The following is a 15,512-nucleotide window of genomic DNA, read 5'->3' on the forward strand; positions in this document are numbered from 1 at the left end:
CCATATAATACATACAAACCTGTATTTTTCTTTACAGTTAGGCCTGCTGACAGGCTCTATACGTCTCCTCAAATCCCAGCGTTCCAAACCAGACCCGATACTATGTATGGGCTTACTATACCTGACCAAAATACGACCGAACATGTTTGCACATGAGACGGTCACGCAGAGCCTCTGTACGCTACTGAAGAGGGAACAAGGAGCTGCATTCAAGAACAAAGGGAATCCACTTGTGTATATACTGGCGTGTAACATGCTGTACGCTGGACACAGGGAGAGCAACAACTGGCCTGATATATTTATTAAGGTTTGTGTTTGAGTTACTATGCTCATCTCATCATCTCTTGTTGGAATCATCTGATACATAATGTCTCTAAGAGGTTATTTTCTAAATCAGTTATTGAACAAATAGTGCCACATGTGCATTGCTATTTAACCTTCTAAATATTGTGTCTTGCTTGCATCTTCACTACTGCAAATCAGAGTTTAATAATTAATATGGACAGTATTACAGATGGTAAAGTAGGTTCCAGTACATCTGAAAATATATTTGGTCATGATTGTCTCTTCAGGTTTACATCGAGGATGCCCTGAATGAGCGTTGCTGGGTGGAATGTTCATGGTGCAAATGCTTCGTGGAGAATGTGGTGACTGCGTTCAGCACCAAGCAGCCACCGTCACACCTCATACCCACTGATAACACCTTGGGTAAGTTCTCTGATGTTTTTAGATAAATACCATGTTCATAAGAGGAAATGTAATTAATTTTGTATTTGTATGATTCAAGCAATCTCTGTAATAGGTAAGCTATGAAAATTACACTCACACTAAGACAATAATACAATAAAATTATCTCCTGACTGAGTACTTTATGGAGAAAAAAACATACACATCGCTCTTGGTGGTATATGGCCAGATGGTATTTATTATTATTCTTATTTACAGGAACTATGTCTCCATCAGGGTCGGGCTCCCCGCTAATGGGTAGTACAGAGGAAGACCCAGACAATATGGAGCTGGAATACTCGGTGTTTCCAAGGTAACAATAATATCCTTACAATATTAGCTTTTATTATTATAAATACTGGATAGCCTAGGTCCAGACTATGTAGCCCAAAGTATCAAACATATTTAATAGACTTTCAACTTTATTGCAAGTACATAAAATTAAGAATCAATTAACTTTTTTTACTTTAATGTCCTAACATCAAGTTCACTTGTTTTTATGTTGTGGTTACAGGTATTCTAGTAGCTATGAGGCGGTGGAGACACTCGTCCTGGAAGCCATCAAGGAACAGATCCAGCGTCGCTCGGCGGCGCCCGACGCCATCGGCAAGGGATTCCTCAAGCTACTGTCTGCCACGTGCGGCTTCCCAGAGGTGCGTATCGTCACATCATAGAGTTGAATGTTTTTTTATTTTAATGTTGCCTCACACTAGGATTTTCTCCTGTGTCGGGGGTGCGTTTACAAACATTCAATTTCACATGACACCCCACATCACAGATGCTACATGTGGTAATCGAAACCGCGCCAATCATACAATTTATAAATTAACATTAGGGTAGTAGACTAGTATCTTTTATTCTAAAGATCAAGCATAAATTGACCACTTTTCTGACAGAACGATGTTACTACAGTCTTTGTGATTTTCTGACGTGATATTAGCTCATATTGGTAGCTATTAGCTACCCATATGTTTTTGTGTCTGAATTGTTTCTTGTTATATTTTCATTTATAATATTGACATGTTTGGTAATTGTTATTTGATTTTGTATAAAAATTTACTTTATTCTACTTTTACTATATAATTTGTATGCCCTATGTGGCGGATCACGGCATGAGCCTAAGACCTAAGATTATTACCTAAGACCATTATGTAACCTGTGGATCACGAATAAACAATTTGAATTTGAAAGATACAAACACCTTTCAAAGCATCTTCTCTGTACTAAAGTCCACCAAATTGTCGTTAGATCCGTATGATATCAGCGTCTCGTCTCGAAGCGTGGCTGCATTCCGGCAAGCTGTGGCGTTGTGCGCAAGAGTTGTTGGCCTACGTGTGCTGCAACTGCGACGCCTGCGGGCCCACTGCGGCCAGGGACCACGAGGTCCTGGCGCAGCTGGCGCGCATGCGGCTCAAGACCAAACCGCTGCAGGCGGCCTACCAGGCTTGTCTTAGGTAAGGAAGATGAAGATGACGATGATGATAAAGACTTCTAGACATACCTAGATATTATTAATCTGTAGTTTGAGCAATACATAATACTAGCTTCTGATCGCGACTTCGTCCGCGGAAAATTAATAAAAATAGGGTTGTATTGCCCCTAACATTTAGGGGGATGAAAAATAGATGTTGGCCGCACAAAAAAAAATCATCAAAATCGGTCAAGCCGTTTCGGAGGAGTACGGCAACGAAAACTGTGACACGAGAATTTTATATATTAGAATTTTAAAATTTTATATATGTGTGAATGAATTCCTCATTCCTCTATTCAAGCAGTGGACATATTTCTACTGTTGATTAAGTTCAAATCATACCCAAACGCTATTAGATTGCTTTGGACACCATATGATGTGGATTTAAAACCACTACGAGAATGTTTGCTGTAACATCTTTACTTCTAATATTTAAGTATTTTCAACGTTTGCCGTCTTTCAACTGATGACAATGATAGTTTACCTATTTAACTGAGCTATGTTTATGTCCCCCAGAGAGATGGTGTCGGACAGCCCGCCACTCCTGCGCAGCGTGGTGACGCACACGATCTACAACGAGCTGTCCAACGTGCGCTCGCCCAACAACATGGCGGTGCTGGCCGCGCTCATACAGGCGCAGCCGCAGCAGGTCCCCGCCGCCATGGCAGACACCTACCAAGTACGTTGTATAGTCATGTTTAACACATCAAGCTATACAATACCAGTATAAGTTGACCTGTGATTGTGCGGGAATATCATACAAAGCGAGACCATGTTAAATTGGATCTTTATAATTTAATTTGTGCTAAAGATTTGCATTAAAATTCCCTACTGTATGGTGAAATAAAATGCACTGCTTTAATTATTTCAATTTTCTATTGTCCTCAATCAAATCTCAAACTAATCTGAACTTTCCAGGAGCTAGTTCTCCGTCCAGAAGACTACCTACGTCCGCTACGCGCGTTAACGCGCGAAGTGGTGCGTGCAGCGCGTGCAGACGCGCAGGCACTGCTGCCGCTGGCACGCGCGCTGGCGCAGCCCCCGCCACACGAACCGCCGCCCGAGGTAAGGCATTCATTCTCATTGTCACACATTTATCTTTAGACAGACTCACCATCCATACACTTATCATACTACCCTTTATCAAACTCATCATCAATCCCCCTATGCTAAGAACATCTATATGACACCAAAATATACACTTCTGTAAACAAACGACTTGTTCCAGGTGCGAGAGCGTGCGTTCTCGTCCATAGCAGACCTGTTCTGCTGCTGCTGCCTGGTGACGGCGTCCCACAGCAAGCACCTGCCGGAGTACCGCCAGCAGATCTGCGTCATCCAGGCCTCCGCCCTCGGCTGGCTGCTGGACACCGCCATGCCGCTGTACCGGCCTAGCAGACATGACTACCAACTCGCCTTGAATAAGGTATTGTACATAACATAATAAATTAACTTGGCACTTTGACACTGTGGTATTAGTGCTAAAACCGAGATAAACAGAAATTATTCTTTCTTTAATTTTTTTTTTGTCGTGACGGAATTACAGAGTGTTAATGACTCCGAAACTAATGTTTAAAAATTGGTATCCTACTTTTTACCGTCTCTAGATAAATCTACGTCGATTGTAGAGGTAGAGGTAGAAAAATACCACCGTATACTTTCCTGTAATCATCAGCCAAAATGTCCACAGCTGGATTAAGGCCCTAATTTCAAGCTTTTATCAGTAAAAGTCATGATATCAATATATCGCTCACCTAGTAATATATTGGCATATCTGCAAAAAATGCGAAATTGACTTTATATTATAAAGTCATAAAGTCAAGTTATAAAGCCAATTTCGCATTTATTACTGATAAAACCTGTGAAACGTGAGCAATATATGTATTATGAATTCCCAACCTTACAAAGGCACTTACAAAGTAAACGCCCCCCCTCCCCCCCGGCAGGTGATGTTCGTGGAGGCGGCGGAGTCGTACAGCAAGGTGGACAACTGGCCGCCGGAGTCGGAGCGCGCCGCCACGCTGCGCCTGTGCTGCGACGCGCCGCTGCCGCAGAACACGCTGCTGCGCGTCATCTTCATCGGCCTCTCCAAGGTGTGTATGTCTGTCTCTCTCACTCTCACCTGCACCACATGAGACGCACTGCTGTTCTTTCTCACTTTTTTCGTCATCTTCATCGGCCTCTCCAAGGTAAGCCAAGTGAGTCGCCCAGCTGTGTATGTCTGTCTCTCTCACTCTACACTGCACCACATGAGACGCACTGCTGTTCTTTCTCACTTTTTTCGTCATCTTCATCGGCCTCTCCAAGGTAAGACAAGTGAGTCGCCAGCTGTGTATGTCTGTCTCTCTCACTCTCACCTGCACCACATGAGACGCACTGCTGTTCTTTCTCACTTTTTTCGTCATCTTCATCGGCCTCTCCAAGGTAAGACAAGTGAGTCACCAGCTGTGTATGTCTGTCTCTCTCACTCTACACTGCACCACATGAGACGCACTGCTGTTCTTTTTCACTTTTTTCGTCATCTTCATCGGCCTCTCCAAGGTAAGACAAGTGAGTCGCCAGCTGTGTATGTCTGTCTCTCTCACTCTACACTGCACCACATGAGACGCACTGCTGTTCTTTCTCACTTTTTTCGTCATCTTCATCGGCCTCTCCAAGGTAAGCCAAGTGAGTCGCCCAGCTGTGTATGTCTGTCTCTCTCACTCTACACTGCACCACATGAGACGCACTGCTGTTCTTTTTCACTTTTTTCGTCATCTTCATCGGCCTCTCCAAGGTAAGACAAGTGAGTCACCAGCTGTGTATGTCTGTCTCTCTCACTCTCACCTGCACCACATGAGACGCACTGCTGTTCTTTCTCACTTTCTTTTCACCTTCTTGTTGTCTTTTTGATTTTCCTGTTTCGGTATTTCTTTTGGTGTTGGGTTGTAGGTTATAAGTAATTATATAAAGTCAGCAGTACAGCTTACTTATTTAACTGTTACGACGAAGTTACTCGACTAGTTTCAAAGCATGCCAGGGATCCATAATCATGAGTACTATTTAACAATTAACGCGGCAAATGTCATTACCTGTGCTTTTATACTGATTGACAACTACATACATAGAAAAAAAAAACATACCGGCTGAATTGAGAACCTCCTCCTTTTTGTTTAACAAGAGTATGTTCTCTAATTCTTCAAACCATACCATTATACCATGTATCGCAGGACATCCCAGTGTCACCGGCAGAGGTGTTCGAGCTGGTGGAGCAGTTGGTGCGCCGCGCATGCGCACTGCCCGCCGACGAGAACCCCCTGCAGGTGGACAAGCTGGAGATAGCCGACTACATCTTCCAACTGTGTCAGTTCAACCCTCCGGATAATATTACGCTCCCGACCGGGTGAGTACCAGGGATCTATACATGTAACATTATTCATGGGGATTGAGCGACTGACAGACGGCCATCACTGGATCCTGCTGACTTCCACTTGTGTCCCCCAGCTACACCCCTCCCGCGCTGGCCATCACGTCGCTGTACTGGCGCGGCTGGATCCTGCTGACGATGCTGGCTGCCCACAACCCCCAGCAGTTCGCAGAGCGCGCCGCCGCCATGTATCCCACACTCCGAGCCCTCATCGAGATGTGTATCACCAAGTAAGTAAACCCATGACCATTCAAAAACATATTATCATCTGAACATAGTCCCCTGAACTCCCCCTGAATTCTGTTTCCCCTGCAGCAAGCCGAGTATAGAATGGAGTAGCAGTACCGCGGCGGAGGCGGAGCGCGCCGAGGCCGAGCGGGCCGCCATACTGCAGCTGGAGACGCACCTGGCCGCCGCCAGCAACTCCAAGATGCCCGTCAATGAACACAACTCCAGGCTGCTGAGCCAGGTACCATAGCTCTACCACATACCAATAATAGTTTCAAATAATATCACATCGGTATCAACTATTATAACTTCTGTTGGATTATAATATGTTCCTCTCTGCTGTCAAACGTCTCAGTTGTATGTCTCCTAACTGTAATCCGTTCTCCGTGTAGCTGACGACCTTGGAACCCCTGGGTCCTGCTCGGAAGCCTCCGCAGGCGATCATAGAGACGCTGCAGGCGATGAGCTCGCAGATGAGGCTGGGCAAGCTGTTGTGCCGCCAGCCGGCGCTGCTGCTGGACCTGGTGGAGAGGCACGGCACCCGCCGGGCCATGCCCTGGCTGCACCAACTGCTCAGGCACGACCAGCTCGAACTTAGGTGAGGAACAGATGAACTTGATGTTGTCAATGAAATGATATTTCTTCTCAACTCTTCTTATAATTGTGTTTGTCCATAAGATATTTGTTCTTGTTCTTAGAGCACATTACGCTTGGGGCATTTTCTTATTAGTTGATCATCTACAAATTGGGTAGTATCCTCGGTCAAAAATAAATTATTACAACTTTTCAATACAATAAAATATTAAAAAATAATCACACTCTCGTTCATAAATTTGATGAACTACTTAATTTTCGATTTTTTCTAGCTAAATTTCTAGAAATAAGTCTGCTATTTGACGTCAAAAACTTATGACGTCATAACGCACTATTTCATACAAAATTCATAGAAAATATCGTTTTTGACGTTTCGAAAAAAGTATTGAATTTGACTAGTAGGAAACTAGCCTATTTTAACTGACAGGAGTTGCAGTGATTGTACCTATCTAGTCAGAAATGTAAAAATTGGTAAAGTGAGTCTATATGAGATTCATTTGTTTGAAGTAATCATTATTTATGAGCACTTTTAGCTCGAGTACTAATGAATAAAATCTCCTTCTTCCCCCAGCGTGCTCCCAGTGCAGTGCCTGTGCGAGTTCCTGTCGGCGGGGGGCGCGGGCGGGGGCGCGGGCGGCGGGGAGGTGGGCAAGGCGGGCGAGCTGTGCGGGCACCTGCGGCGCACCGTGGCCGACTCGGAGGAGGGCGCGCGCGCCGTGCTGCACTACTACATGACCCGCCTCGCACACACACACGCGCCCACCAGGGCCTCCGCCAACAGGGTACGTTATTTTTTTTAAGAAACACACCGGTAATCGAGCAGACTTATCACCTGATGGTAAGTAATCGCCGCCGCCCATGGACACTTGAAACACCGGAGGCGTTACAAGTGCGTTGCTGGCTTTTTGGGAGTTAGGAATTTAAGGGTTGTTGTTCGGGAATCAGGGATTGGGAAGGGGGGAATTGGGCCTCCGGTAACCTCACTTACACAATGAAACACAACGCAAGCATTGTTTCACGTCGGTTTTCTGTGAGGCCGTGGTATCACTCCGGCCGAGCCGGCCTATTCGTGCCGAAGCATGGCTCTCCCACACTTAAATTGTCATCATCATTTTAGTCCAAGGGTTTTTTATGGCACAGGGCTACAAATTAGCACACAGATTACCTGATAGTAAACAATTGGCGCCGTCCATGGAATCCTGCAACGAGACGAGATACAAGTACATTGCCAACGTTTTGGGGGTTGAAGATTTGAGGGTGGGGGAAGTTTAGTGGTTTCCCGCCGACTTTCTTTATGACCGTGTTATTGCTTGGACCAATCTGTTCATATAAGTAACGAAACATGAGAAAATGAAGTTGTATATTACAATGTTCCCCTTTAATTCTTTGTTGTAGGGTCTGAAGCTGGTGCTGCAATCTTCGGACGATACATCTGAAACTGATTACAACGCCGACGTTGGTCCCGAGTGAGTAATTCTAATTCTATTGTTGCCGTGTTTAGCTCAACAGATGGCGCTGATATAGTAAAAGGTCCTATATACCTAACAAACAATTAGGTAGTGTCAAAATATGGACATTGAATTTTTATACATTAGCGCCCTCTGGTGGACAAGAAAACGTAACCCATATATTCTAAGTTTATCAGTATCGCAAGTTAGATAATTGTCGTCCCTACGTGTGCAGGGAGTGGTTGGAGCTGGTGTGGGCCCTCCCCCACTGGGAGGCGGTGCGCGAGGAGGTGGTGCTGCGCGTGCGCACGGCGTGCACGGTGGAGTGCGTGCCGCGCCACCTGGCGGCCTACGTGGCCTTCCTGCAGCACTACGTCGCCTGCACGCCCGCGCTCGACCATACCGACCTCGTGCTCGTACGTACTCATGCTGTATAGCCTCCATGTCCTATTTTTACTTCTCAAATCTTCGCTTTCATACTATCATAAGTCCATTATCACCCAAATGTAATCACCACATATTGTGTGCAGGACCTGAGCCAGGTGATAATGGAACGAGCGCAGGTGATGGGCAACGTACTGGGCACGGGCGAGCGCGCCGAGCACGACGTGCACGACGCACAGGATCCGAACGTGCACGAGCTGCAGCGCGCACAGCATCGTGCGCTGTATTCTCTTACTAAGATACTCTATGATTATTTACAAAAGGTATGTGGGATTTGGAATTATTTGTTTATCTTTTATTGAATAGGGCAACGAATGAGAAGGCCGATCATTTGATGGTATGCAATCTGCGCCGCCTCTGGACACTCGCAACAACAGAAGTGTCGCAAGTGCATTACCGACTTATAAGTCGAACTCGTTTAATCTCATGTTATCTAATGCTATAGTATCCCCCTGCAGCTCCGTAGCGGCGCAGCCTGCGAGGCTAGCGCGGGGTCTGCGTGGTCGTGCAGTGTCATGTTATCTAATGCTATAGTATCTCCCTGCAGCTCCGTAGCGGCGCAGCCTGCGAGGCTAGCGCGGGGTCTGTGCTATAGTATCTCCCTGCAGCTCCGTAGCGGCGCAGCCTGCGAGGCTAGCGCGGGGTCGTGCAGTGTCATGTTATCTAATGCTATAGTATCTCCCTGTAGCTCCGTAGCGGCGCAGCCTGCGAGGCTAGCGCGGGGTCTGTGGTCGTGCAGTGTCATGTTATCTAATGCTATAGTATCTCCCTGCAGCTCCGTAGCGGCGCAGCCTGCGAGGCTAGCGCGGGGTCTGTGGTCGTGCAGTGTCATGTTATCTAATGCTATAGTATCTCCCTGCAGCTCCGTAGCGGCGCAGCCTGCGAGGCTAGCGCGGGGTCTGTGGTCGTGCAGTGTCATGTTATCTAATGCTATAGTATCTCCCTGCAGCTCCGTAGCGGCGCAGCCTGCGAGGCTAGCGCGGGGTCTGTGGTCGTGCAGTGTCATGTTATCTAATGCTATAGTATCTCCCTGTAGCTCCGTAGCGGCGCAGCCTGCGAGGCTAGCGCGGGGTCTGTGGTCGTGCAGTGTCATGTTATCTAATGCTGTAGTATCTCCCTGCAGCTCCGTAGCGGCGCAGCCTGCGAGGCTAGCGCGGGGTCTGTGGTCGTGCAGTGTCATGTTATCTAATGCTATAGTATCTCCCTGTAGCTCCGTAGCGGCGCAGCCTGCGAGGCTAGCGCGGGGTCTGTGGTCGTGCAGTGTCATGTTATCTAATGCTATAGTATCTCCCTGCAGCTCCGTAGCGGCGCAGCCTGCGAGGCTAGCGCGGGGTCTGTGGTCGTGCAGTGTCATGTTATCTAATGCTATAGTATCTCCCTGCAGCTCCGTAGCGGCGCAGCCTGCGAGGCTAGCGCGGGGTCTGTGGTCGTGCAGTGTCATGTTATCTAATGCTATAGTATCTCCCTGCAGCTCCGTAGCGGCGCAGCCTGCGAGGCTAGCGCGGGGTCTGTGGTCGTGCAGTGTCATGTTATCTAATGCTATAGTATCTCCCTGTAGCTCCGTAGCGGCGCAGCCTGCGAGGCTAGCGCGGGGTCTGTGGTCGTGCAGTGTCATGTTATCTAATGCTGTAGTATCTCCCTGCAGCTCCGTAGCGGCGCAGCCTGCGAGGCTAGCGCGGGGTCTGCGTGGTCGTGCAGTGTCATGTTATCTAATGCTATAGTATCTCCCTGCAGCTCCGTAGCGGCGCAGCCTGCGAGGCTAGCGCGGGGTCTGCGTGGTCGTGCAGTGTCATGTTATCTAATGCTATAGTATCTCCCTGCAGCTCCGTAGCGGCGCAGCCTGCGAGGCTAGCGCGGGGTCTGTGGTCGTGCAGTGTCATGTTATCTAATGCTATAGTATCTCCCTGTAGCTCCGTAGCGGCGCAGCCTGCGAGGCTAGCGCGGGGTCTGCGTGGTCGTTCAGCGAGCGAGTGTCGGTGCAGTGGCCGAGCGGTCGGACTGCACGGATGCACCTCATGCTGGCGCACGCGTACGTCAAGCTGCTGTGCATCGGACCTTCTATGTGTAAGTATATTACAAGCTTAATTTTTACTAACACCTTTTGTCATACGAGGATTGAAGATAGTGAGGGGAGTGAGTTCGTACGGTGACACAATGATGCGTTGTTTCATGCCAGTTTTCTGTAAGGCCGTAGTATCGCCCCGGTCGAGCAGGCCTTGCATTGCCGAAGTATGACTCTCTCACTCTTAAAGCTACTATATAGTTCTACACACGACCGATGACACGCGACGCATCTCCCGATAGAGAAGAGTTAACGGAGCCAAAATGTTTGTATTTTAAAATAATACATGTTGGAAATGTGATTGTTTGTCGACAGACGACACAAACCAAGAGATGTACTCGTGGCTAATGTCGGTGTGGGTGGGCAGCGAAGCCCCGGTGGCGTACACGGCGGCGGGGGCGGAGGCCTGCCTGCTGCCGGACTGGCTGCGCCTGCACATGGTGCGCTCGGCGCGCCAGCCGCTGCTCGAGGCCGGGATGAGAGCCCTGCCCGCGCCTAAACTGGCTCTCTTTATCCAGACCTTTGGCATGCCTGTGCAAGCTATGAGGTAGGCTATTCTTGAAACTTTTTCTCGTATTTCTTTGCTCACTAGATGGCAGTAAAGAAGCGTGACGTGTTGTGTAGCTGTCGAAAATATTAATTTCCAAAGACTATACATTAGCAAATATGTAGTTTATTGGACGAAGAGAGCTCTAGTTACGATGGCGATCCCAATAGTTTATTCATGCGTGGTAGTCTACTTTGGATACTTGTACTGTACACTTTATTAAATACTATATTGCCTACCACTACTAACGAACAATTTCTTAATAATATTTCTCTCTTTTTTCCCATGACCATTACCAGATCACGTACCTTACCTTGACAATGCCGTCACGATACCTTTTATACATCATATATATCTATAATATCTCCCCGTCTGTACATCCCCAGCGCCCTCCTGTCGGCCCTGGACGCGTGTCCGGCGGGCGCGCTGTCCCGGCTGGGCGTGGAGCGCGGGTACATGTCGCAGCTGCTGGGCGTGCAGCGCGCAAGGGGGGCCACTGGCGGACATGCATTCGCCGCCACGCTCAGGCTCACGCCGCTCACGTACCCACCTGGTACGTTACTATGTCGTATCGTCTATAATTACTCAAGTCTTTAGTATACATATAGTACCAACTTGATATTTTATAATACGATTTTCTCAAGCTTTTTACAAGTTATCAACAGAAAGGAAATAAGTGACATTTAGGATATATCCTACGTCACAATGCATCTTCTTAATTTGTATCCCACCAGACGACAAGCTATTCGTGAAAGAAGAGCTGCCGATGGAGCCGGAGGACGACTGGGGCAGCTGTGTGGTCCCAGTGCCACTACAGCCAGACCAGGTGTCTCCGCTGCTCAGCACCGTGTTCCTCGCCGCCAACAGCTTCCACGGAGACATCGACTCCGCCTTCTCAGAGCTTATTGCGGTAATGTAGTCTTTGTTTTAGATCAGTAATTATGTACACCACTGCTCGCCGGAAACAATAGGAGCGGTGTCGAATGTATATAATTCTGGTTCCAGTTGGTGACAGCGGACGTGAAGGCGGGCGGCGGGGCGATGTCGGGCGCCGCCGTGGTGTGGCTGCGGGGGCTGGCCGGCACCGCCGCCGGCGCCGCCGCACTCGTCCGCCGCACCGCGCACGCCGCGCCGCTACTGCGGGCCCTGCTGCCGCACCGCACGCCCGCCGTCATGCAGGTAACTAGTCGCGCACTACTGCGGCACGCCCGCCGTCATGCAGGTAACTAGTCGCGCACTACTGCGGGCCCTGCTGCCGCACCGCACGCCCGCCGTCATGCAGGTAACTAGTCGCGCACTACTGCGGCACGCCCGCCGTCATGCAGGTAACTAGTCGCGCACTACTGCGGGCCCTGCTGCCGCACCGCACGCCCGCCGTCATGCAGGTAACTAGTCGCGCACTACTGCGGGCCCTGCTGCCGCACCGCACGCCCGCCGTCATGCAGGTAACTAGTCGCGCACTACTGCGGGCCCTGCTGCCGCACCGCACGCCCGCCGTCATGCAGGTAACTAGTCGCGCACTACTGCGGGCCCTGCTGCCGCACCGCACGCCCGCCGTCATGCAGGTAACTAGTCGCGCACTACTGCGGGCCCTGCTGCCGCACCGCACGCCCGCCGTCATGCAGGTAACTAGTCGCGCACTACTGCGGGCCCTGCTGCCGCACCGCACGCCCGCCGTCATGCAGGTAACTAGTCGCGCACTACTGCGGGCCCTGCTGCCGCACCGCACGCCCGCCGTCATGCAGGTAACTAGTCGCGCACTACTGCGGCACGCCCGCCGTCATGCAGGTAACTAGTCGCGCACTACTGCGGGCCCTGCTGCCGCACCGCACGCCCGCCGTCATGCAGGTAACTAGTCGCGCACTACTGCGGCACGCCCGCCGTCATGCAGGTAACTAGTCGCGCACTACTGCGGCACTGTGCCGCACCGCACGCCCGCCGTCATGCAGGTAACTAGTCGCGCACTACTGCGGCACTGTGCCGCACCGCACGCCCGCCGTCATGCAGGTAACTAGTCGCGCACTACTGCGGCACTGTGCCGCACCGCACGCCCGCCGTCATGCAGGTAACTAGTCGCGCACTACTGCGGCACGCCCGCCGTCATGCAGGTAACTAGTCGCGCACTACTGCGGGCCCTGCTGCCGCACCGCACGCCCGCCGTCATGCAGGTAACTAGTCGCGCACTACTGCGGGCCCTGCTGCCGCACCGCACGCCCGCCGTCATGCAGGTAACTAGTCGCGCACTACTGCGGGCCCTGCTGCCGCACCGCACGCCCGCCGTCATGCAGGTAACTAGTCGCGCACTACTGCGGGCCCTGCTGCCGCACCGCACGCCCGCCGTCATGCAGGTAACTAGTCGCGCACTACTGCGGCACGCCCGCCGTCATGCAGGTAACTAGTCGCGCACTACTGCGGGCCCTGCTGCCGCACCGCACGCCCGCCGTCATGCAGGTAACTAGTCGCGCACTACTGCGGGCCCTGCTGCCGCACCGCACGCCCGCCGTCATGCAGGTAACTAGTCGCGCACTACTGCGGGCCCTGCTGCCGCACCGCACGCCCGCCGTCATGCAGGTAACTAGTCGCGCACTACTGCGGGCCCTGCTGCCGCACCGCACGCCCGCCGTCATGCAGGTAACTAGTCGCGCACTACTGCGGCACTGTGCCGCACCGCACGCCCGCCGTCATGCAGGTAACTAGTCGCGCACTACTGCGGGCCCTGCTGCCGCACCGCACGCCCGCCGTCATGCAGGTAACTAGTCGCGCACTACTGCGGGCCCTGCTGCCGCACCGCACGCCCGCCGTCATGCAGGTAACTAGTCGCGCACTACTGCGGCACGCCCGCCGTCATGCAGGTAACTAGTCGCGCACTACTGCGGGCCCTGCTGCCGCACCGCACGCCCGCCGTCATGCAGGTAACTAGTCGCGCACTACTGCGGCACTGTGCCGCACCGCACGCCCGCCGTCATGCAGGTAACTAGTCGCGCACTACTGCGGGCCCTGCTGCCGCACCGCACGCCCGCCGTCATGCAGGTAACTAGGCGCGCACTACTGCGGGCCCTGCTGCCGCACCGCACGCCCGCCGTCATGCAGGTAACTAGTCGCGCACTACTGCGGGCCCTGCTGCCGCACCGCACGCCCGCCGTCATGCAGGTAACTAGTCGCGCACTACTGCGGCACGCCCGCCGTCATGCAGGTAACTAGTCGCGCACTACTGCGGCACGCCCGCCGTCATGCAGGTAACTAGTCGCGCACTACTGCGGGCCCTGCTGCCGCACCGCACGCCCGCCGTCATGCAGGTAACTAGTCGCGCACTACTGCGGGCCCTGCTGCCGCACCGCACGCCCGCCGTCATGCAGGTAACTAGTCGCGCACTACTGCGGCACGCCCGCCGTCATGCAGGTAACTAGTCGCGCACTACTGCGGCACGCCCGCCGTCATGCAGGTAACTAGTCGCGCACTACTGCGGGCCCTGCTGCCGCACCGCACGCCCGCCGTCATGCAGGTAACTAGTCGCGCACTACTGCGGGCCCTGCTGCCGCACCGCACGCCCGCCGTCATGCAGGTAACTAGTCGCGCACTACTGCGGCACTGTGCCGCACCGCACGCCCGCCGTCATGCAGGTAACTAGTCGCGCACTACTGCGGGCCCTGCTGCCGCACCGCACGCCCGCCGTCATGCAGGTAACTAGTCGCGCACTACTGCGGGCCCTGCTGCCGCACCGCACGCCCGCCGTCATGCAGGTAACTAGTCGCGCACTACTGCGGCACTGTGCCGCACCGCACGCCCGCCGTCATGCAGGTAACTAGTCGCGCACTACTGCGGGCCCTGCTGCCGCACCGCACGCCCGCCGTCATGCAGGTAACTAGTCGCGCACTACTGCGGGCCCTGCTGCCGCACCGCACGCCCGCCGTCATGCAGGTAACTAGTCGCGCACTACTGCGGGCCCTGCTGCCGCACCGCACGCCCGCCGTCATGCAGGTAACTAGTCGCGCACTACTGCGGGCCCTGCTGCCGCACCGCACGCCCGCCGTCATGCAGGTAACTAGTCGCGCACTACTGCGGGCCCTGCTGCCGCACCGCACGCCCGCCGTCATGCAGGTAACTAGTCGCGCACTACTGCGGCACGCCCGCCGTCATGCAGGTAACTAGTCGCGCACTACTGCGGCACTGTGCCGCACCGCACGCCCGCCGTCATGCAGGTAACTAGTCGCGCACTACTGCGGCACGCCCGCCGTCATGCAGGTAACTAGTCGCGCACTACTGCGGGCCCTGCTGCCGCACCGCACGCCCGCCGTCATGCAGGTAACTAGTCGCGCACTACTGCGGCACGCCCGCCGTCATGCAGGTAACTAGTCGCGCACTACTGCGGGCCCTGCTGCCGCACCGCACGCCCGCCGTCATGCAGGTAACTAGTCGCGCACTACTGCGGCACGCCCGCCGTCATGCAGGTAACTAGTCGCGCACTACTGCGGCACTGTGCCGCAACGCACGCCCGCCGTCATGCAGGTAACTAGTCGCGCACTACTGCGGCACGCCCGCCGTCATGCAGGTAACTAGTCGCGCACTACTGCGGCACGCCCGCCGTC

At 52.6% G+C, this 15,512-nt stretch overlaps 1 protein-coding gene across 2 annotated transcripts in view; it reads left to right on the forward strand.

The window, feature by feature from the left end:
• The window catches only part of LOC118275732 (integrator complex subunit 1), a 28,366-nt gene that overhangs the window by 789 nt on the left and 12,065 nt on the right, over positions 1 to 15,512 (forward strand). For both annotated transcript variants that reach the window (XM_050695458.1, XM_050695459.1), the window contains exons 3-24: positions 38 to 307; positions 573 to 708; positions 946 to 1,039; positions 1,241 to 1,379; positions 1,975 to 2,180; positions 2,714 to 2,876; positions 3,116 to 3,262; positions 3,426 to 3,623; positions 4,144 to 4,290; positions 5,407 to 5,579; positions 5,681 to 5,833; positions 5,919 to 6,072; positions 6,224 to 6,429; positions 6,997 to 7,207; positions 7,821 to 7,891; positions 8,109 to 8,289; positions 8,404 to 8,580; positions 10,228 to 10,381; positions 10,695 to 10,926; positions 11,313 to 11,479; positions 11,661 to 11,836; positions 11,932 to 12,105. In XM_050695458.1, the coding sequence (XP_050551415.1) occupies positions 38 to 307; positions 573 to 708; positions 946 to 1,039; positions 1,241 to 1,379; positions 1,975 to 2,180; positions 2,714 to 2,876; positions 3,116 to 3,262; positions 3,426 to 3,623; positions 4,144 to 4,290; positions 5,407 to 5,579; positions 5,681 to 5,833; positions 5,919 to 6,072; positions 6,224 to 6,429; positions 6,997 to 7,207; positions 7,821 to 7,891; positions 8,109 to 8,289; positions 8,404 to 8,580; positions 10,228 to 10,381; positions 10,695 to 10,926; positions 11,313 to 11,479; positions 11,661 to 11,836; positions 11,932 to 12,105 (3,729 nt within the window). The remainder of the gene's footprint in view (positions 1 to 37; positions 308 to 572; positions 709 to 945; positions 1,040 to 1,240; positions 1,380 to 1,974; positions 2,181 to 2,713; positions 2,877 to 3,115; positions 3,263 to 3,425; positions 3,624 to 4,143; positions 4,291 to 5,406; positions 5,580 to 5,680; positions 5,834 to 5,918; positions 6,073 to 6,223; positions 6,430 to 6,996; positions 7,208 to 7,820; positions 7,892 to 8,108; positions 8,290 to 8,403; positions 8,581 to 10,227; positions 10,382 to 10,694; positions 10,927 to 11,312; positions 11,480 to 11,660; positions 11,837 to 11,931; positions 12,106 to 15,512) is intronic.

Source organism: Spodoptera frugiperda, chromosome 8 (genome assembly GCF_023101765.2).
Source record: "Spodoptera frugiperda isolate SF20-4 chromosome 8, AGI-APGP_CSIRO_Sfru_2.0, whole genome shotgun sequence".
NCBI lineage: Eukaryota > Metazoa > Arthropoda > Insecta > Lepidoptera > Noctuidae > Spodoptera > Spodoptera frugiperda.